The sequence below is a fragment of the Hemiscyllium ocellatum genome, chromosome 23 (genome assembly GCF_020745735.1).
Source record: "Hemiscyllium ocellatum isolate sHemOce1 chromosome 23, sHemOce1.pat.X.cur, whole genome shotgun sequence".
NCBI lineage: Eukaryota > Metazoa > Chordata > Chondrichthyes > Orectolobiformes > Hemiscylliidae > Hemiscyllium > Hemiscyllium ocellatum.
Window position 1 is genome coordinate 26,700,817 of NC_083423.1, and position 14,798 is coordinate 26,715,614.

Here is a 14,798-nt window from a genome sequence, read left to right on the forward strand (position 1 = left end):
ATGCGAATGGGATACCTTTATCCCAATCATTTCAAGTAATCCTGACAGTATGCTCTCAACATGGTCTTCACGGTCTGATGCCACCTTTCTAAAGCTCCCTGGGATTCAGGATGTTACGTACTGAATTTCAAGTGCTGTATACCTAAGCTATCCACAACCTCCTGAAACAGCCTAGCAGTAAAATTTGACCCGACTGAATCTCTCTGGATAGTCCATACTATGTGAAGTTACTAACTCCTGTATTACCCTTTTTGCCTTGATACTCTGTGATGGGATCTTTTCCGGAAATCTGGTAGACACATCCACTATAGTTAATAAGTACTGGTTCACACTTTTGTATCTTGGGAGGGGACCTACGCAATCAATTATAACCTGCACAGGTTCTTCAAATCCAGGAATTGGCAACAAAGGTGCAGGTTTTATTACCACCTGTGGTTTACCTACCATTTGGCATGTAAGACATGTACAGCAAAAGTTCACCACATCCTTGTGCATTCCAGGCCAATAAAAATGTTTTTGTACCTTAGCCCGAGTCTTTCGTGCCCCTAGGTGACCTCCTACAGATGGTTCATGTGCCACCCATAACACCCCCTGTCTGTATACCACCAGCAACACAATCTGGTGCACTTTGGGCCATTTCCCCTCTGCACTAACCTGCTGTGTTAGGATTCTATCTTTCAGATAATAACTCTCCAGAATATTCTCTGCCTCCTTTTCAGAGTACACATCCACATATAACTTTTATCGTCTTGTCTTGCTGTTGTAAGTCCCTTAGCCTTTCAGGACTAAACACTTCTGTCTGACCCTCTGCCTGTTCAGGTTTTACTTGCACCATTACGTCAAACAGGGTATCCACTAACTGAACCTCAACTCCTTCATTTTTCTCTTTACTTTTTCACTTCATGCTGTGACTTATGATAGGGGGATCCGGTTACCACACAATCTGGGAAAATACCAGGATATTCTGTTTTAACTCCTCAGTTGCTTGGGCTTCTCCACAACAAGGGGGGGCGTTCCCACCTTGCATCCTGCCAAATCATTCCCAAGAACAAACTGAGTTCCTGAAACTGACTCTCTGTCAATCACTCCCACTGTAACTTCCACAATCTTGAGTTGGCACTCCAACCTGATCTTACATAGGGGAATGCTAAATTTCTATCCATCTATCCCACAAATTACCACACTCTCGGGTAACAGATCAGAAAGAGTGCAGAAAGAGAGCGACTGGTTCGACCTTGTATCTCTCATAATTATAACTTATTTTCCTTCTCCCCCTGTTCTTTCTGAGTAAACTTTACCCAAAGTGGCAAATTCTTTGTAGAGATCAGGTACTAACTGCATACCCAGCCCCTGCCTAGGCTGTGCACTCTCCTGCAGCTCCTCCTCTACCTTTACTAATGCCACTGGCTTAGCTTCTTTTATCACATTGTTTCCCATAGCATCTTTCTTGAACAACCAGCACTGTGACTTTACGTGCCCCTCTTTACCACAGTGGAAACACCTGAGGCCTTTCACTTCCTTTCTACCCTCTTGGGCTTTTTAATCCTGTGGTAAATTCTTACCAGTGCTCTCTACTCTTGGTTTCGCAATGTAGAATCTCCCCTTCTCCCAACTTTTGTCCCTCACAGGACGAACTGCACCAGACGTACTCATCTGCTAATTCTGCTGCCCTTCTCACTTCCGGAACCTTCCGTTCCTCCACGTGAATTCTTACCATCTCTGCACATGAATTTTTAAACTCCTTCAGCAGAATAACCTCTCTTAGAGCCTCAAAGGTCCAATCTATTTTCAAACCATGCACCCATTGATCAAAGTGACTTTGTTTAATTCTTTCAAAACTCAACATAAACCTGACCTGGTTCCTTCTTTGTGTTTCTGAACGGCTGTCTATATGCTTCTGGTACCAATTCATAAGCACTTAAAATAGCCTGTTTAATCTCTTCATAATCTTTTGACACCTCATCTAACAGTGCAGCAAACACCTCACTAGCTCTGCCTACCAGTTTAGTCTGAACTACAGCATTACCCATAAATACTCAGACCACTCCAGCTGCCTAGCCAATTTTTCAAATGAAATAAAGAAGGCTTCAACATCTTTCTCATCAAAATGTGCCAGAGTTTGACATATTTATATATATCACTGCTTTCTCTTTTAATCTCCATCCTGTTAACTTGACTTTGCTGACTAAGTCGCAACTTCTCAAGTTCAAATTCTCTCTCTCTTTGCTCAGTCAAGAACCTTCTCGCTTTTTCCTCTCTCTCCCTCTATTTGTCTTCTAACACCATTTTCCTCAATTGTAATTTAAGTTTTTTGACCTCTACTGCACTTGTCTGTTCCTCTGACACACTTAAGTGTTTGAGTAACTCCCTTACATTTTCACCTTTACTTTGACTAAACCCAAATCTAACTTACTTGCTAATTCTAAAAGTATGGCCTTTTTCTTTCCTTCTAAACTTTCTTGGCAAATTTGACAATCATCTTCAAATCCCAGAACCTCTTTATCAATTTTAAGATGCATTTCTCTCACTTTTCATTTAATCAACCACAAGTCACCAAAATTAAACAAATTGTCTCATCTACGTTTTATTTAAAGATCTAGGACACTAACTTGCAAGTGTTTCAACCTTCTGGGATATTCCCCCCCAAATCTATTCAAATGTCTAAACCAGTTCAAATCTTGACGATGAGCCCCCAAACTGTTCCAACATGGGCAAATGTTCCTGCTTAATTTAAAGCAGCAACACAGAAAAGATTTATCCTGTACAGTAATCTGTGAAACTTTGAGAGGCCAAGAACTATTTGAAGTAAAAATTAACAACTTTATTTCTTAAAGTTTAACAGAGAATAATTAACTGACCACTATTTTCAACTCCTTCCTCTAACCTATCTTTTACCATCCCTTCTAGAATACAAATCCAATAAATTCCCAATTGCGATTTACAAAACAAAACTTATTTCAAAACCAGGCAGCTTTGTTTTCTCTGTATTCCTTCTTCTTGGGGATTCTGATTCACAGGTTACTGATTGATAAAGGTACCTTTTAAGAGAGCTATTGTCTGGGCAGTTTGCAGATGTCGTTGGCTTGGAAGTTCTCCTTCCAACTGTTCAATTTTTCCCAGTCTTATACCCTCAAAGCATTGGATTGTATCATTGGCTTTTAATGTTATCAATATACTAAATTCAAAGCTGATTGGAATTTGGTATTTTTTAGGAGGTATCATTTAATCTGGCTGGCCTAATTTGAATCTGTTTTTGTCTCCAGGCAACCAGCTAATTGAATTGTTTGACCAAATGTTACATTATACCTTTTTTCAGAACACTTAGTGCTGTCAGGTAGTTCTAATAGCTTTTAACTTTCTTAAAAGGTACAGTGCATCTACATAACACAGTCAAAACTGAGAAATGTCTTCTAAACCTACTGTAACCAATGCAGGACACCAAGAGAACCCATAAATCCTTCTAATTTTAGCTTTCATAAAGGCAGCTCGGTGGCTCCATGGTTAGCACTGCTGCCTCACAGCACCAGGGACCCAGGTTGGATTCACGCCTCAGGCGACTGGCTGTGCGGAGTTTGTAGATTCTCCCTTTATCTGTTGGGGGTTTCCTCCGGATGCTCTGCTTTCCTCCCACATTCCAAAAGATATGCAGGTGAGGTGAATTAGCCATGGTAAATTGCCCATACTGTTAGCTACATTCGTCAGGGGTAAACGTAGAGAAAAGGAGTCTTGGGGGGGGGTTACTCTTAGGAGGGTCAGTGTGGACTTTTTGAGCCGAAGGACATGTTTCCACACTGTAGGTAACCTAATCTAATTAAAAATCAGGAAATTATTGAGCTATTTTAAAGGATTGCAGAGAATTCATATCCACTGCACAAGAGGATGGCAGTTTTCCGAAAAGAAATACTTGCTAATCTATCTAAATTACTCATGTTTTATATGCTTAGCCAACACAAATAATCTATCCAACTGGGCAAAAGCTGATACTGACATTAATTGAATATCAACTTCTCACATAATCAGATACTACCCAAATATCACCAGTGAAAACAAAATCCAATGTTATCTTTCTTAGCACACTGTTTGACAGGTTAAAAAGTATTTGTGGACAGTACAAATCATTCATTAACACAAGTTCACTATAACACAATCGACAAATTGGGGACACTGTTTCTAAAGCATCAAGTCTTAAAGAGTGTATTGATTTAAATGTGATACCAGCCCCATTAGTTTACATGGTGCTTCTATAACACCATTTTCTTATAACATGGGATTGCACAAGCATGGATCTACTGTGCTATAGCAAAGCTGGCTTTATCAATAATGTATCTGTCTTGCCTTCTTCGAAACTTGGTTTCTTCCCATACCCCCAGCCACCAGTGTATGTAATAGATGCATAAATGAAATTACTGAGAGTGAACCTGTTATGGTTCTGGTAACAGTGGAGTCATCCAAGCTTGACAATGCCAAGGATAAATATTTATTAGGGAATGATTTGCCTCGTAGCAATGTATATCCCTCGAATAGAAAAGAAGAGCCCAGGAAAAAGTCATCAGCAAGTGTCAAGAAAGCCAAGAATCAAAATATTGGATGTCCTACTAGGTACAGCACAACTCATGACAGTTGCACTGACTAAAGAAATGTCACTTGAGTTAAACAACTGGCAGCAGGGTAGGAAACTACAAGAGGTCCCAATATCTACAGGGGTAGTAAAACCCGTAGGATTTAGATCTGAGGAAGGGTCATTCAATTTACACAGGATTGAATCCAACCAGAAGTATTAGAAAAGGTCAGGATTGATCCCAAAGAAGTCATTTAGGCCAACAACCATAAACAAAGGGGCACAGAAAGGTGGACATGTCAGAATCAAAAATCTGATTAACAGATACCTTCATGGTAACACTACAAGTGGACAAATGAAGTTCATGGAACAGACCAGGGGAAAGCGATGGTGAAGCATCACTTAGTGATGAGCCACAGGGGAACAACAGCAAAAGCTGAACAATCAGTTGAAGACAGTAATGTTCCAGGGTGAGTGGAAGTTAGGGGAAAACCCATTTCCAAAATAGAGAGAAAAGGGAACACACATCATAACAAATACTATTTGTGGAGGCCGCCAAAGGTAGACTAGTGGATTAAACACATAATTACCTAGTAGAGGATCAGAGATATAGAACCAAGTCTCAGACCTCAACCAGTCAAATTGAGGTGATGTAAAGTCAAGTGAGAATGAGGTGCAGGATGTAAATCTAGGCATCCTAAAGACGCAAACCTCAGATTACCACCTACCAATCTTCTAGAAATCAGATTTACAAAAAAAGACCAAATTGGATCAATAAATCATTTAACTGGACAGTTAAAAGGATTCAAATGTGCTCAGCGAACATTTTTGTTAGTATCCAAGCAGGTTTTTAATTTGGTTAAGTCAAAGAATGAATGTAAAACATGTTTATGTTGTCCAGTCAATTTTTGTATTGTTCTTTTAAAGTGACCTGGTAATGAAAACCATAAATTGAGAAGTACTGCTTGCATTTTTTTTCATGGTGGAGAAAGTATTATGATCATTGTGAAAATGAACTATGAATATTCAAATTCCACACCAGTTAGCATACATGGAAACTTCCATGGATGAAAAAATAATTTCAAAAGCCAAATATTGATCCAAAATGATTCCAGTGATCATCAGGCCATGGATTGAGACAAGTCCAGAGTACGAGAGGTTGCCATGATGGCCTTGCCTTCTCACCTTTGCCCCCTGCCTGATGCAAAGTGACCCTAAGGTTAAATTCATCATCAGTCGTCTCTCTCTAATGTCAACATGCATGGTCCTCTGGGACTATGGTGGTTTTCACAATCATAGAATAAATTAAGCCAGTTGGATTGAGATTACCTTGTTATCTAAAGACTCAACCAATCCACTGTGTCAGTGTGATGGAATTTATGTCTGTTTTTTTATTCAAACTTGCAAGATCAGTTCGTTTATTAGGTGATTGAAGGTCAGGTGCCGAGCATTCAGTTTGAAGGAAAATGGAGCACACTCAAGAATATAGAAATGGTCATATATTAACGGCAGCTTTGAACAGCATACAGAAAATTAAATATGACTGTTAACCGGAAGGAAAATGCAATTCTGTCTTCTTCCTGAATCTCTAAAACATGAATTGAGTGCTCCATGAAAAAGTAAATGGAGAACAATTATTCACCAAGAATTCAAGCTCTACAAACTTCGCCAATACAAGTTAATAATTAAACAAGCGGCCTCAAATATAAAATCTAAAACTTCAAAGAATCTAAAGGTATTTGTTTAAAAGGCATAGCAAAATAATTAATATTATGATCATCCAAGAGGCAGTTAAAAAGAGCCAATTCCCCTCTTCATCTGGTTTTAACATAATTGCTAGTAAGACAACAGCTCAGTGGCAATCTCAACCTTTCTGTACATAGAACAGTACAGCACAGTATAGGCCCTTCGGCCCTTGATGTTGTGCCAATCCTTTATCCTACTCTAAGATCAAACTCACCTACATACTCCTTCATTGTACTATCTTCCATGTGCCTATCCAAGAATTGCTTGAATGTCCCTAATGTATCTGACTCTACTACCACTGCATTCCATGCAGCCACTAGTCCCTGCGTAAAGAACCTACCCCTGACATCTCCCCAGACCTTCTTCCAATCACCTTAAAATTATGGTCCCTAAATGATAGCCATTTCTGCCTGGTAAAAACTCTCTGGTTATTCACTCTATCTATTCCCCTCCTCATCTTACACACTTCTATCAAGTCACCTCTTATCCTTTGCTCCCTCAACCTTACTTCATAACATGTCTTCCAGTCCAGGCAGCATCCTGGTAAACCTCCACTGCACCCTCTCTAAAGCTTCCACATCCTTCCCATAATGAGGTGACCTGAACTGAACACAATATTCAAAATGTGGTTTCATCAGGGCTCTATACAGCTCCAGCATAACCTCATGGCTCTTAAATTCACTTCCCCTACTAATGAAAGCTAACACACCTTACGCCTACTTAACAACTCCATCAACTTGTGTGGCAACTTTGAGAGATCTATGGACATGGAATCCAAGATCACACTGTTCCTCCACAGTGCCGAGAATCCTGCCTTTAACCCTATATTCTCATTCAAATTCAATCTTTCAAAATGAATCACTTCACACTTTTCTAGGTTGAACTCCATTTGCTACTTATCAGCCCAGCTGTGCAGCCTGTCAATGTCCCACTGTAACCTACAATAGCCCTCCATACTATCCACCACTCCACCAACCTTCTTGTCATCGGCAAACTTACTAACCGACCCTTCCACTTCCTCATCCAATAATTTATAAAAATCACAGAGGAGAGATCCCAGAACTGATCCCTGCGGAACACCACTGGTCACTGAGCTCCAAGCTCTGAGAGACACAATAGTTCCAATTTTAACATGAATTTAGGAATGGAACATGCAAGTCAGATCTTGCAACAAGCCTACATTATGGCAGAGAAAGCCAGGCATTGATTAAATAATATTCCTGGGTTAGTCGTCGAGTTCATGCAACTTTGCTGACCTTGACAGAATTTCCACCCACAATTTAAAGCTTCAATCCTGCTCTGTAAGGTGTATGAGAACAGAAAAAAAATGACTGAGAAGTAGTTAGAAATCAGTTCAAAATAGTTGAAAAGGGAAAAGACAATTCCTTAGCTCTTCGACACTTTCCTGCAAGATCAAACTGGGTGAGGGTTTGGACAATATCTTATTCACTTCAGATTTCCCGTTGCCATCACTAAAAAAGCCAGAGAATAGAGATATCTGTGGGGTTGCAGCAGGAGGTCACAGCATAGCCCTGGATCCAGTGGAAGTAATGTTTAAAATCAATTAACATTGGAAAGTCAGAAGTTCTTTCTGCACCAATGGAATGTTATGGTGCAACACCACTCATACTCATCACCCAATTCATATTTTCGCATCCTTCTCTCAATTGCTACTCAATCCCAGGCTACTCTCAGCAGACTTAAATTCGCACTAGCCACTTTCTGCAATGCAAATTGTTCCCCAATTTAATGCCTGCCTATTCTCACTTCAACTTATCGCACATGTAAAGGAAACACATCTGATCATTTTTACAATGCTATCCTTCCTGTACTTTGTAACAGGAGGGCAGGACGGACAGAAAACCAGATTGTAGAATCAGGTGGTGGAGACCCGGCAGCACTTCCAGTCCACTGAACATTGATGATTCTGTGGTTGAAGGACCAAGGTGACTAATCTAACTTTGCAAATCCTCATGTGCCACAATTCACTTGCACCTTCAGCTGACATCAGCTATACACCAAGTAGCATAGTCAAATGCTTTACTAAATATGTAGGACCCTCACCAGAGTAACATGAGCTTCTGCCCACATAGGAAGACTTAAAGATAATTTTATCACTTTTAAGGATGCATTATCCTATGCTACACCCATTGCAAGCACTTCCATAAATATTGGCACATCAAGTAGGTGTACTTTTCAGATAGATAGGCCTAAATCGGAGGCGTCGCACAGCACAAATGAGCAGAGGAAGGTATTAATGGCAGGGACAGCAGAGGAGAATGCATGTGAAGTGGCCAACCTTTCCAAGACAGAGCTGTAGAATGGTGAAGGTTACCAATGATAAAGGGAATACTGAAGGCACACTGTAAGATGAGAATGGAATTGTCCACCTCCACCAGGTTTTTTTTTAAAACAAATTACCACTTTTGCATGAGGCTCTTCCTGAGACATAATCCACTAAAATTTTAACCTTCCTGGAAGATCCAGCTCCCACAGACTCTGGGCTCAAATGTATATTCCAGTTTAGGAAAGCTGGTGGACAGGTTAGATAGGTCTGTATCTATACCAAGAGTGGTACAGGTGATATATCTACATAAAGCGCCAACCTGTGACACTACTGTCTGAATTGAAGCTGAAAGATACTCCCACAGCCTGTATATCATGTCTTCCAACTCCCACCCATCCGCTTTGTCACTAAATGGGAAGGTCCATAGGCCTTTTCTACCACATCACCAGTCCCATGTTAAGCACTATTATGCAGGTTGCAAAATTCCATTATTATTCTGGATAAGCTGACTGGTACGCAATGTGGGGATTTTCTAGACCTGTCAAAGTATCTGACCTTGACTTTCAACATCCTAATTATCTGCTGTATAAGATACTTCTTGATGTTGCGGCTGCTTTTGTACTTGTTCTCCTGCAGAGTGATGGGATTCTTAAAAGTGTCATAACTACTGAGAGAACTGGGCTTTCCTTGTTCCAAAATAGCCATCCCTTAAATTTGGGCTATTGCCTGACATATTTGTGAATGGTTAAGACACTCTGATAGGTTCCCCTTGACAAGCATAAATGGTGAACATGATGGTCACTTACATTAGCATGACTGCAGGATCAGTGGATGGGAGTTATTCCTCAGGAAGCGTACAGGGCTCCTCAACCAACTACCTTTACAACTGGAACCTCCTGAAGTACTGTTCCATAAGCAAGTCAAGAAAAATCAATCTTCTACAATAAGAGACCTGCTAATCATGATACTTACTATCATTAGTGTAATGTGGCAGCTGAAACTGGCATTTTTTCAACCACTTGCCTGACCTATTCAAAGTATACATAGATATTTGGTGATCAAAATATAGGCCACAGAACAAGCATGCCATGAATGAGATGTGTGCGCTAAGGCTTACTTCAAAAGACAACTGCACAATCAAACCAATTTCAAGCTACATGTAGGTCCACAGTATAAAATCATTCTAAAAGATGATTAGTACAAAGTATAGTTTAAAATAAAGCTTTGATGGTGGCAGAGTGGAAGATCAGCCACTGTCACTTTAGTGTGCATGTGGTTTCACTTTATTTTTAAAAACTGTACAATTTTCCCCAACTAGAATTAATACCTTTCAGCATCCGAACAGAAATTCTGTACTCTAAAGGTGTTCTAAAATTGAGTTGTTCACTGTAATGCAGTAAAAACAGATAAAGTATTACCCAATTTTGTCAGAGTTCTCTTTGCAACTGCATCAGCCTACATGAAACACAAGTTGGAGAAAATAAGGACTGCAGATGCTGGAGAAGTCAGAGTCAAAAACAGTGGCGCTGGAAAAGCACAGGTCAGGCAGCATCCGAGGAGGAGGAGAATCGATGTATTGGGCATAAACCCTTCGGACATGAGCACATTCCAGATGAAGGGCTTACACCTGAAGTGTCAACGATCCACTCCTCGGATGCTGCCTGATCTGCTGTGCTTTTCCAGCGTTACTGTTTTCGACCATGAAACACATTGCAAAGTTAAAATGGTCTTCCACTCTCTTTCCCTCTATCTTTTTGATTTATTACAAAGTTTACTGAAGCATTTGTTTATTGCATCTAATAATGTTCTATTTCTTTAATTTAGAGAAGCTGTCAAAGCAGTAACCAATGTTCAGCATTTGGAATACAATGACGAGAATCCACCATTATGGTTTGGATATGACAACAAAGGGAATGAGCTGGTCACTAAACAGGAAGATGAAGAGACATAAAATGCTTAATCATCAAATTGTTAAGCTTGTCAGAAATCTACTTCCTATATATAAGAATGTTTACTTTTAATAATCTATAGTGTAACCATTAACAATTACTTTGATTATTTGTGGAACAAAAAATAAATTTCACAATTAAAAGTCAAAGATAGAGATTGCATGTTATTGACAGAAGACCAGATTGGTTACAGAAATCATTTTAATTCGCAGACACAAAATATTATAATTAAAGTTTTGTACCAACAGTCAAGTTATTTTCAAATATTCAACTCTGGTATTTGATTTTTGTAACAAGGAAAGATAGCACAATGTTATACTAGTGCTTCAGTTATAGTGGAATGATCGTTGCAAAAACAGAAGTAAAAAATTGAGTAAAATAATCAAAAAAATCCAGATATGATAACCAATGATGCATGTCATGCATTCCATCTAAATTTTACAGTTGAATATTATAGATTTTTAACGGTGACATTTTTGTTCAAAAATATGTGTGTGTGCTTTTATGTTAGAAACTTTAATTTGTGCAACACTGGCTTATGTACATCACTTCTTGACATATGAAGGTAATTTTACGAATGAAACGTACATTTCACTGCAACAGTTTATTCAAAGTATTGCTAAATTAGTTTGAAAAAGTTTATTTAAACTACTTTTTGGATATTCGTATTTCAAAATAAAGACAAATAAATGACAATTATTCAATAACAACAGTTTTCTTGTGAAATTAGATTGACGCATTTAAATTAGAAAAACTATAACAAAAAGTTCAGAATGCCCCAAGGTATGTTGCAACCATTAATCAGCAGAACATATTTTAACGCACAGGAGGAAATAATTTCTCTTTAATAAGTAAATTTAGTTCAAATTCAAAGCAACTGTCAAAAGATGCAGGATGAAAATTGAATATGATAATATATGAAACCATAAATCAGGGACACCCCAGGAATCTGCACCTGGTTGGCTCATTTTCAAAATGGTCATTTATGCAATTTGAACTAAGAAGAACGAAATATTCCAGTGCTGACTGCAACAATGATTCTTTCTTTCAGACTCACTTGGGATTGTATTGAATTCTGGATTTGATCATAGTTGCATTCTCTTTCATTGGGTTTCCGAGTTGATTGTCAACCTGGGGTCCTTTTCCATTGAAACAGTCGTGATCTTAAGATCCATTGCTGCACTGACAGCTTGCACACCACAAAGTCAACAATTGTACGATTAGAGCAACTGGAAGGTCCCAGCCAATCGGGGGCTTAATGGCATACTCCTTTCTGAAATGCACCCCTCGTCCTCTGTGTACTGTTAATGTTTAAAGTGAGGGAGTGGTGGAGTTAGCGCACCCAAGTCTGTCACACTGGTGATGGAATAGATGATCCTCCAATTGCAGTTTTCCTTTCTCCCTACTTTAGTCTGCCAACCTGTTTTTGATAGGATTAAGTGCTTGGCTCAGCACATGCATCACAGCTGTTGCTTGTTCACAGACTGGAACATTCCTCAAAAATTGCTTCTATTCTTTGTATTTAATACTACTTAAATTAGAAATACTTGATCAGGTTTGATAGGAATGGATACAAAGTGGATACCATTACTTGAAGAGGGGTGGCATACTGGTTAGCATGCTAAAGTTTAAAGGGCATTCTGCTTAGAGTAGCCAACTAGCTGGACAATGCAATGCACAATCACCCACAACTATTAAGTTTACCTCAGAGGTTGGGTCCCCTACATTTGAGGATCTTTGCTTGATTTCACTTCATCAGTCTTGTTCAAGTTCCAAGAACTCAGGAGGCCTTCTGAAACCGAACTATTAGCTTCTCCTAGTTCTTTTATATTCTTCCTTGTCAAATATTTATTCCCATCCCCCATAGAATTAAACTTACGTTGTGAGTTCAATTGCTACACATGGTGAAGGATTCTGTGTAAATAAAAACTCCCAGTTCAAGATGATTCTACGTCCACTTATTATTCTTGCACCTTACAGGTTGCTACTGGCTCTGCAAACAATAATGGTATCCTACCAGATTCTGAAGAAGGGCTTATGACTGAAACGTCGATTCTCCTGCTCCTTGGATGCTGCCTGATCTGCTGCGCTTTTCCAGCAACACATTTTTCAGCTCTGATCTCCAGCATCTGCAGTCCTCACTTTCTCCTACCAGATTCTCCCAACCCTCATCCACTTCAGTCCCCATATCCTAATTCTTAGTCCTCTTTTATCCCCAAAGCATCGGGCTCAATGTCCATCTCTCCTCACTGCTGATTTCAGAAACACCCTGATTTCATGCTCTCCTATATGCCACTCCTCTCAATTTTTTGAACCTCCAGCCCACCACTTATTATTTTGGGGGGAGGGGAGAGTGTAGAGGAAGAGCAGGAAATTTAGTGCAATAATCAACCTGCAGTTTACCATCATCATCAAATAAGTGTCCTGGTCTTCAGAGATAATGCCCCAGAGACCAATGTCTCATTTCAGATAGTAGCAATAAAGCAAGGAGAGAGTGGAAAAATCTATGCTTGCACAGGCCCTGGCTTTTTAAGAATACTGTGTTTATCCATGATCCCTAAAAGCAGAGGAACCACTCTAATCCTGGAACAAAAGCAGGTAAGATACTATGTCTCAGCAAGTATAGAAATCTCCATTCAACAGACACCATGTTTTTTCCCATCAATCACAACTTTTATTTACCGATCAAGTGATTTATGTTGTAAACAATCTTTGTGCAGTGAAGGTTGATTGTAATTCATTATTTGGAAGTGTCCATAAGGTACAGCTTTATTAAATACCAAATTGGTTATTTGGGACAGTTACTAAGTGTCAATCTTTTACTAGTGCCAGGTTTTTTTTTAAAAAAAAGAGACGTCCCCCTTTGGACAGGTTTCCATAACTCAAATACATTTGTCATGTACAAATAGCAATCTGCATATTTATATTTAACTTCTGTTAAAGATCAAACAAGCATGCAGTATTTATTTCAATAGTTAATCTGCAACATAACATAAGATGGTAAGTATTTTGTGGTAATTAATTTATTACAGGTTACTAAAATTATAGAATAGGTCGAGGTTGTGATTACACAAAAAGTGACTGACCATTACATTCTATTATTAGATTAATACTCTATGTTTATTTGAAGAAATTAAATGCTCTATAAAATTAAATGCCTAAAAATTGGCAAAAATTTGACAATTAATCAGTTACAGATGATTTCTGAACAATGTATGACAAATTATGATGACATGAACATGATTAAAATAATTTTCTTTACAGGTGAAATAAAGTAGCAAAAATACATCTAATAACAATACATGGAAACTCATAACTCATCGATATGGAGGAAACAAAAATCCATTTGCTTTAGTACAGATTTATTATAATGACTTTAGCTTCAGAGTGTCAATCCAACTACAGCTTTTAATGTTCAGCATACCACGCACTGCCTGAGCCTTGATTAAATGAGCACCTTCTCCTTTACCATTCAGAAAAGCTGAAATCCCAGGGGAAAAATGTATTACTGACTGAATTCATATTTCACCGTACAATACATTTGTGTTGACACAGTCTACTCCTTCTGTAACACTATTTTTTGCAAACCTCATCCAACTACCCTGTTCCCAAGTTGCTGTACTTTACAGTCATTGTTCTGTTTAAGTAACATTTTCAATGGTTTACATCATTGAAATTTTTTTTTGAAATATCATAAAATATTATCTGTGTATATTTATTTTTACAACTTGTAATTTAGAAATAAAGTAATTTTGACAAAATAAAATAATATACTTCAAAACCTAGTTTACATTTATACAAAAATATATGCAAATGCTGGAAATGTAAATAAAAATAAATTGCTGAGAAGACTCAGCAGATTAGGCAACACGTGTTCAGTGAAGTGATATTTCAGGTTGATAACTTTAACTTCTCCACAGATGCTTCCTGAACTGCTAAATATGTTCATAAGTTTATCTTGAAGTTGGATAATTAACACGACATACAAAACCAGTGGAATACATATTAGTACCACCTATCCACCAGAGTTTCCAATTAAGCAAAAATAATTTCAGACAAATTATGATTTGAACAAATTGATCAGAATAAATTAAATTTATCAAAGGTATTATTATATAACTTAAGCAGAGTTTGAAAAAAATCAGTTTCAGAATCACAATCAAATAAAAATGATAAATACTGGAAATTTGGATAATATAACTTTTTATTTTCAATTAAATACCTTAGTAAACCATCACTTTATTTCCAGAGCTAAAAT

The 14,798-nt window shown here is 38.3% G+C and overlaps 2 protein-coding genes across 3 annotated transcripts in view; one reads left to right on the forward strand and one right to left on the reverse strand.

Annotated features, from left to right (window-relative positions):
* The window catches only part of fbxl13 (F-box and leucine-rich repeat protein 13), a 236,483-nt gene extending 228,264 nt beyond the window's left edge, over positions 1 to 8,219 (forward strand). The window contains exon 17 of the mRNA XM_060842551.1: positions 8,147 to 8,219. Coding sequence (XP_060698534.1) covers positions 8,147 to 8,219 — 73 coding nt within the window. The remainder of the gene's footprint in view (positions 1 to 8,146) is intronic.
* A 3,117-nt stretch (positions 8,220 to 11,336) lies between these two features.
* The window catches only part of fam185a (family with sequence similarity 185 member A), a 105,782-nt gene continuing 102,320 nt past the window's right edge, over positions 11,337 to 14,798 (reverse strand). Inside the window, exon 7 of one of the 2 annotated variants that reach the window (XM_060843161.1) lies at positions 11,337 to 14,021. In XM_060843161.1, the coding sequence (XP_060699144.1) occupies positions 13,906 to 14,021 (116 nt within the window). In that variant the 3' untranslated portion in view covers positions 11,337 to 13,905. The remainder of the gene's footprint in view (positions 14,022 to 14,798) is intronic. The other variant, XM_060843160.1, reaches the window with a different exon arrangement.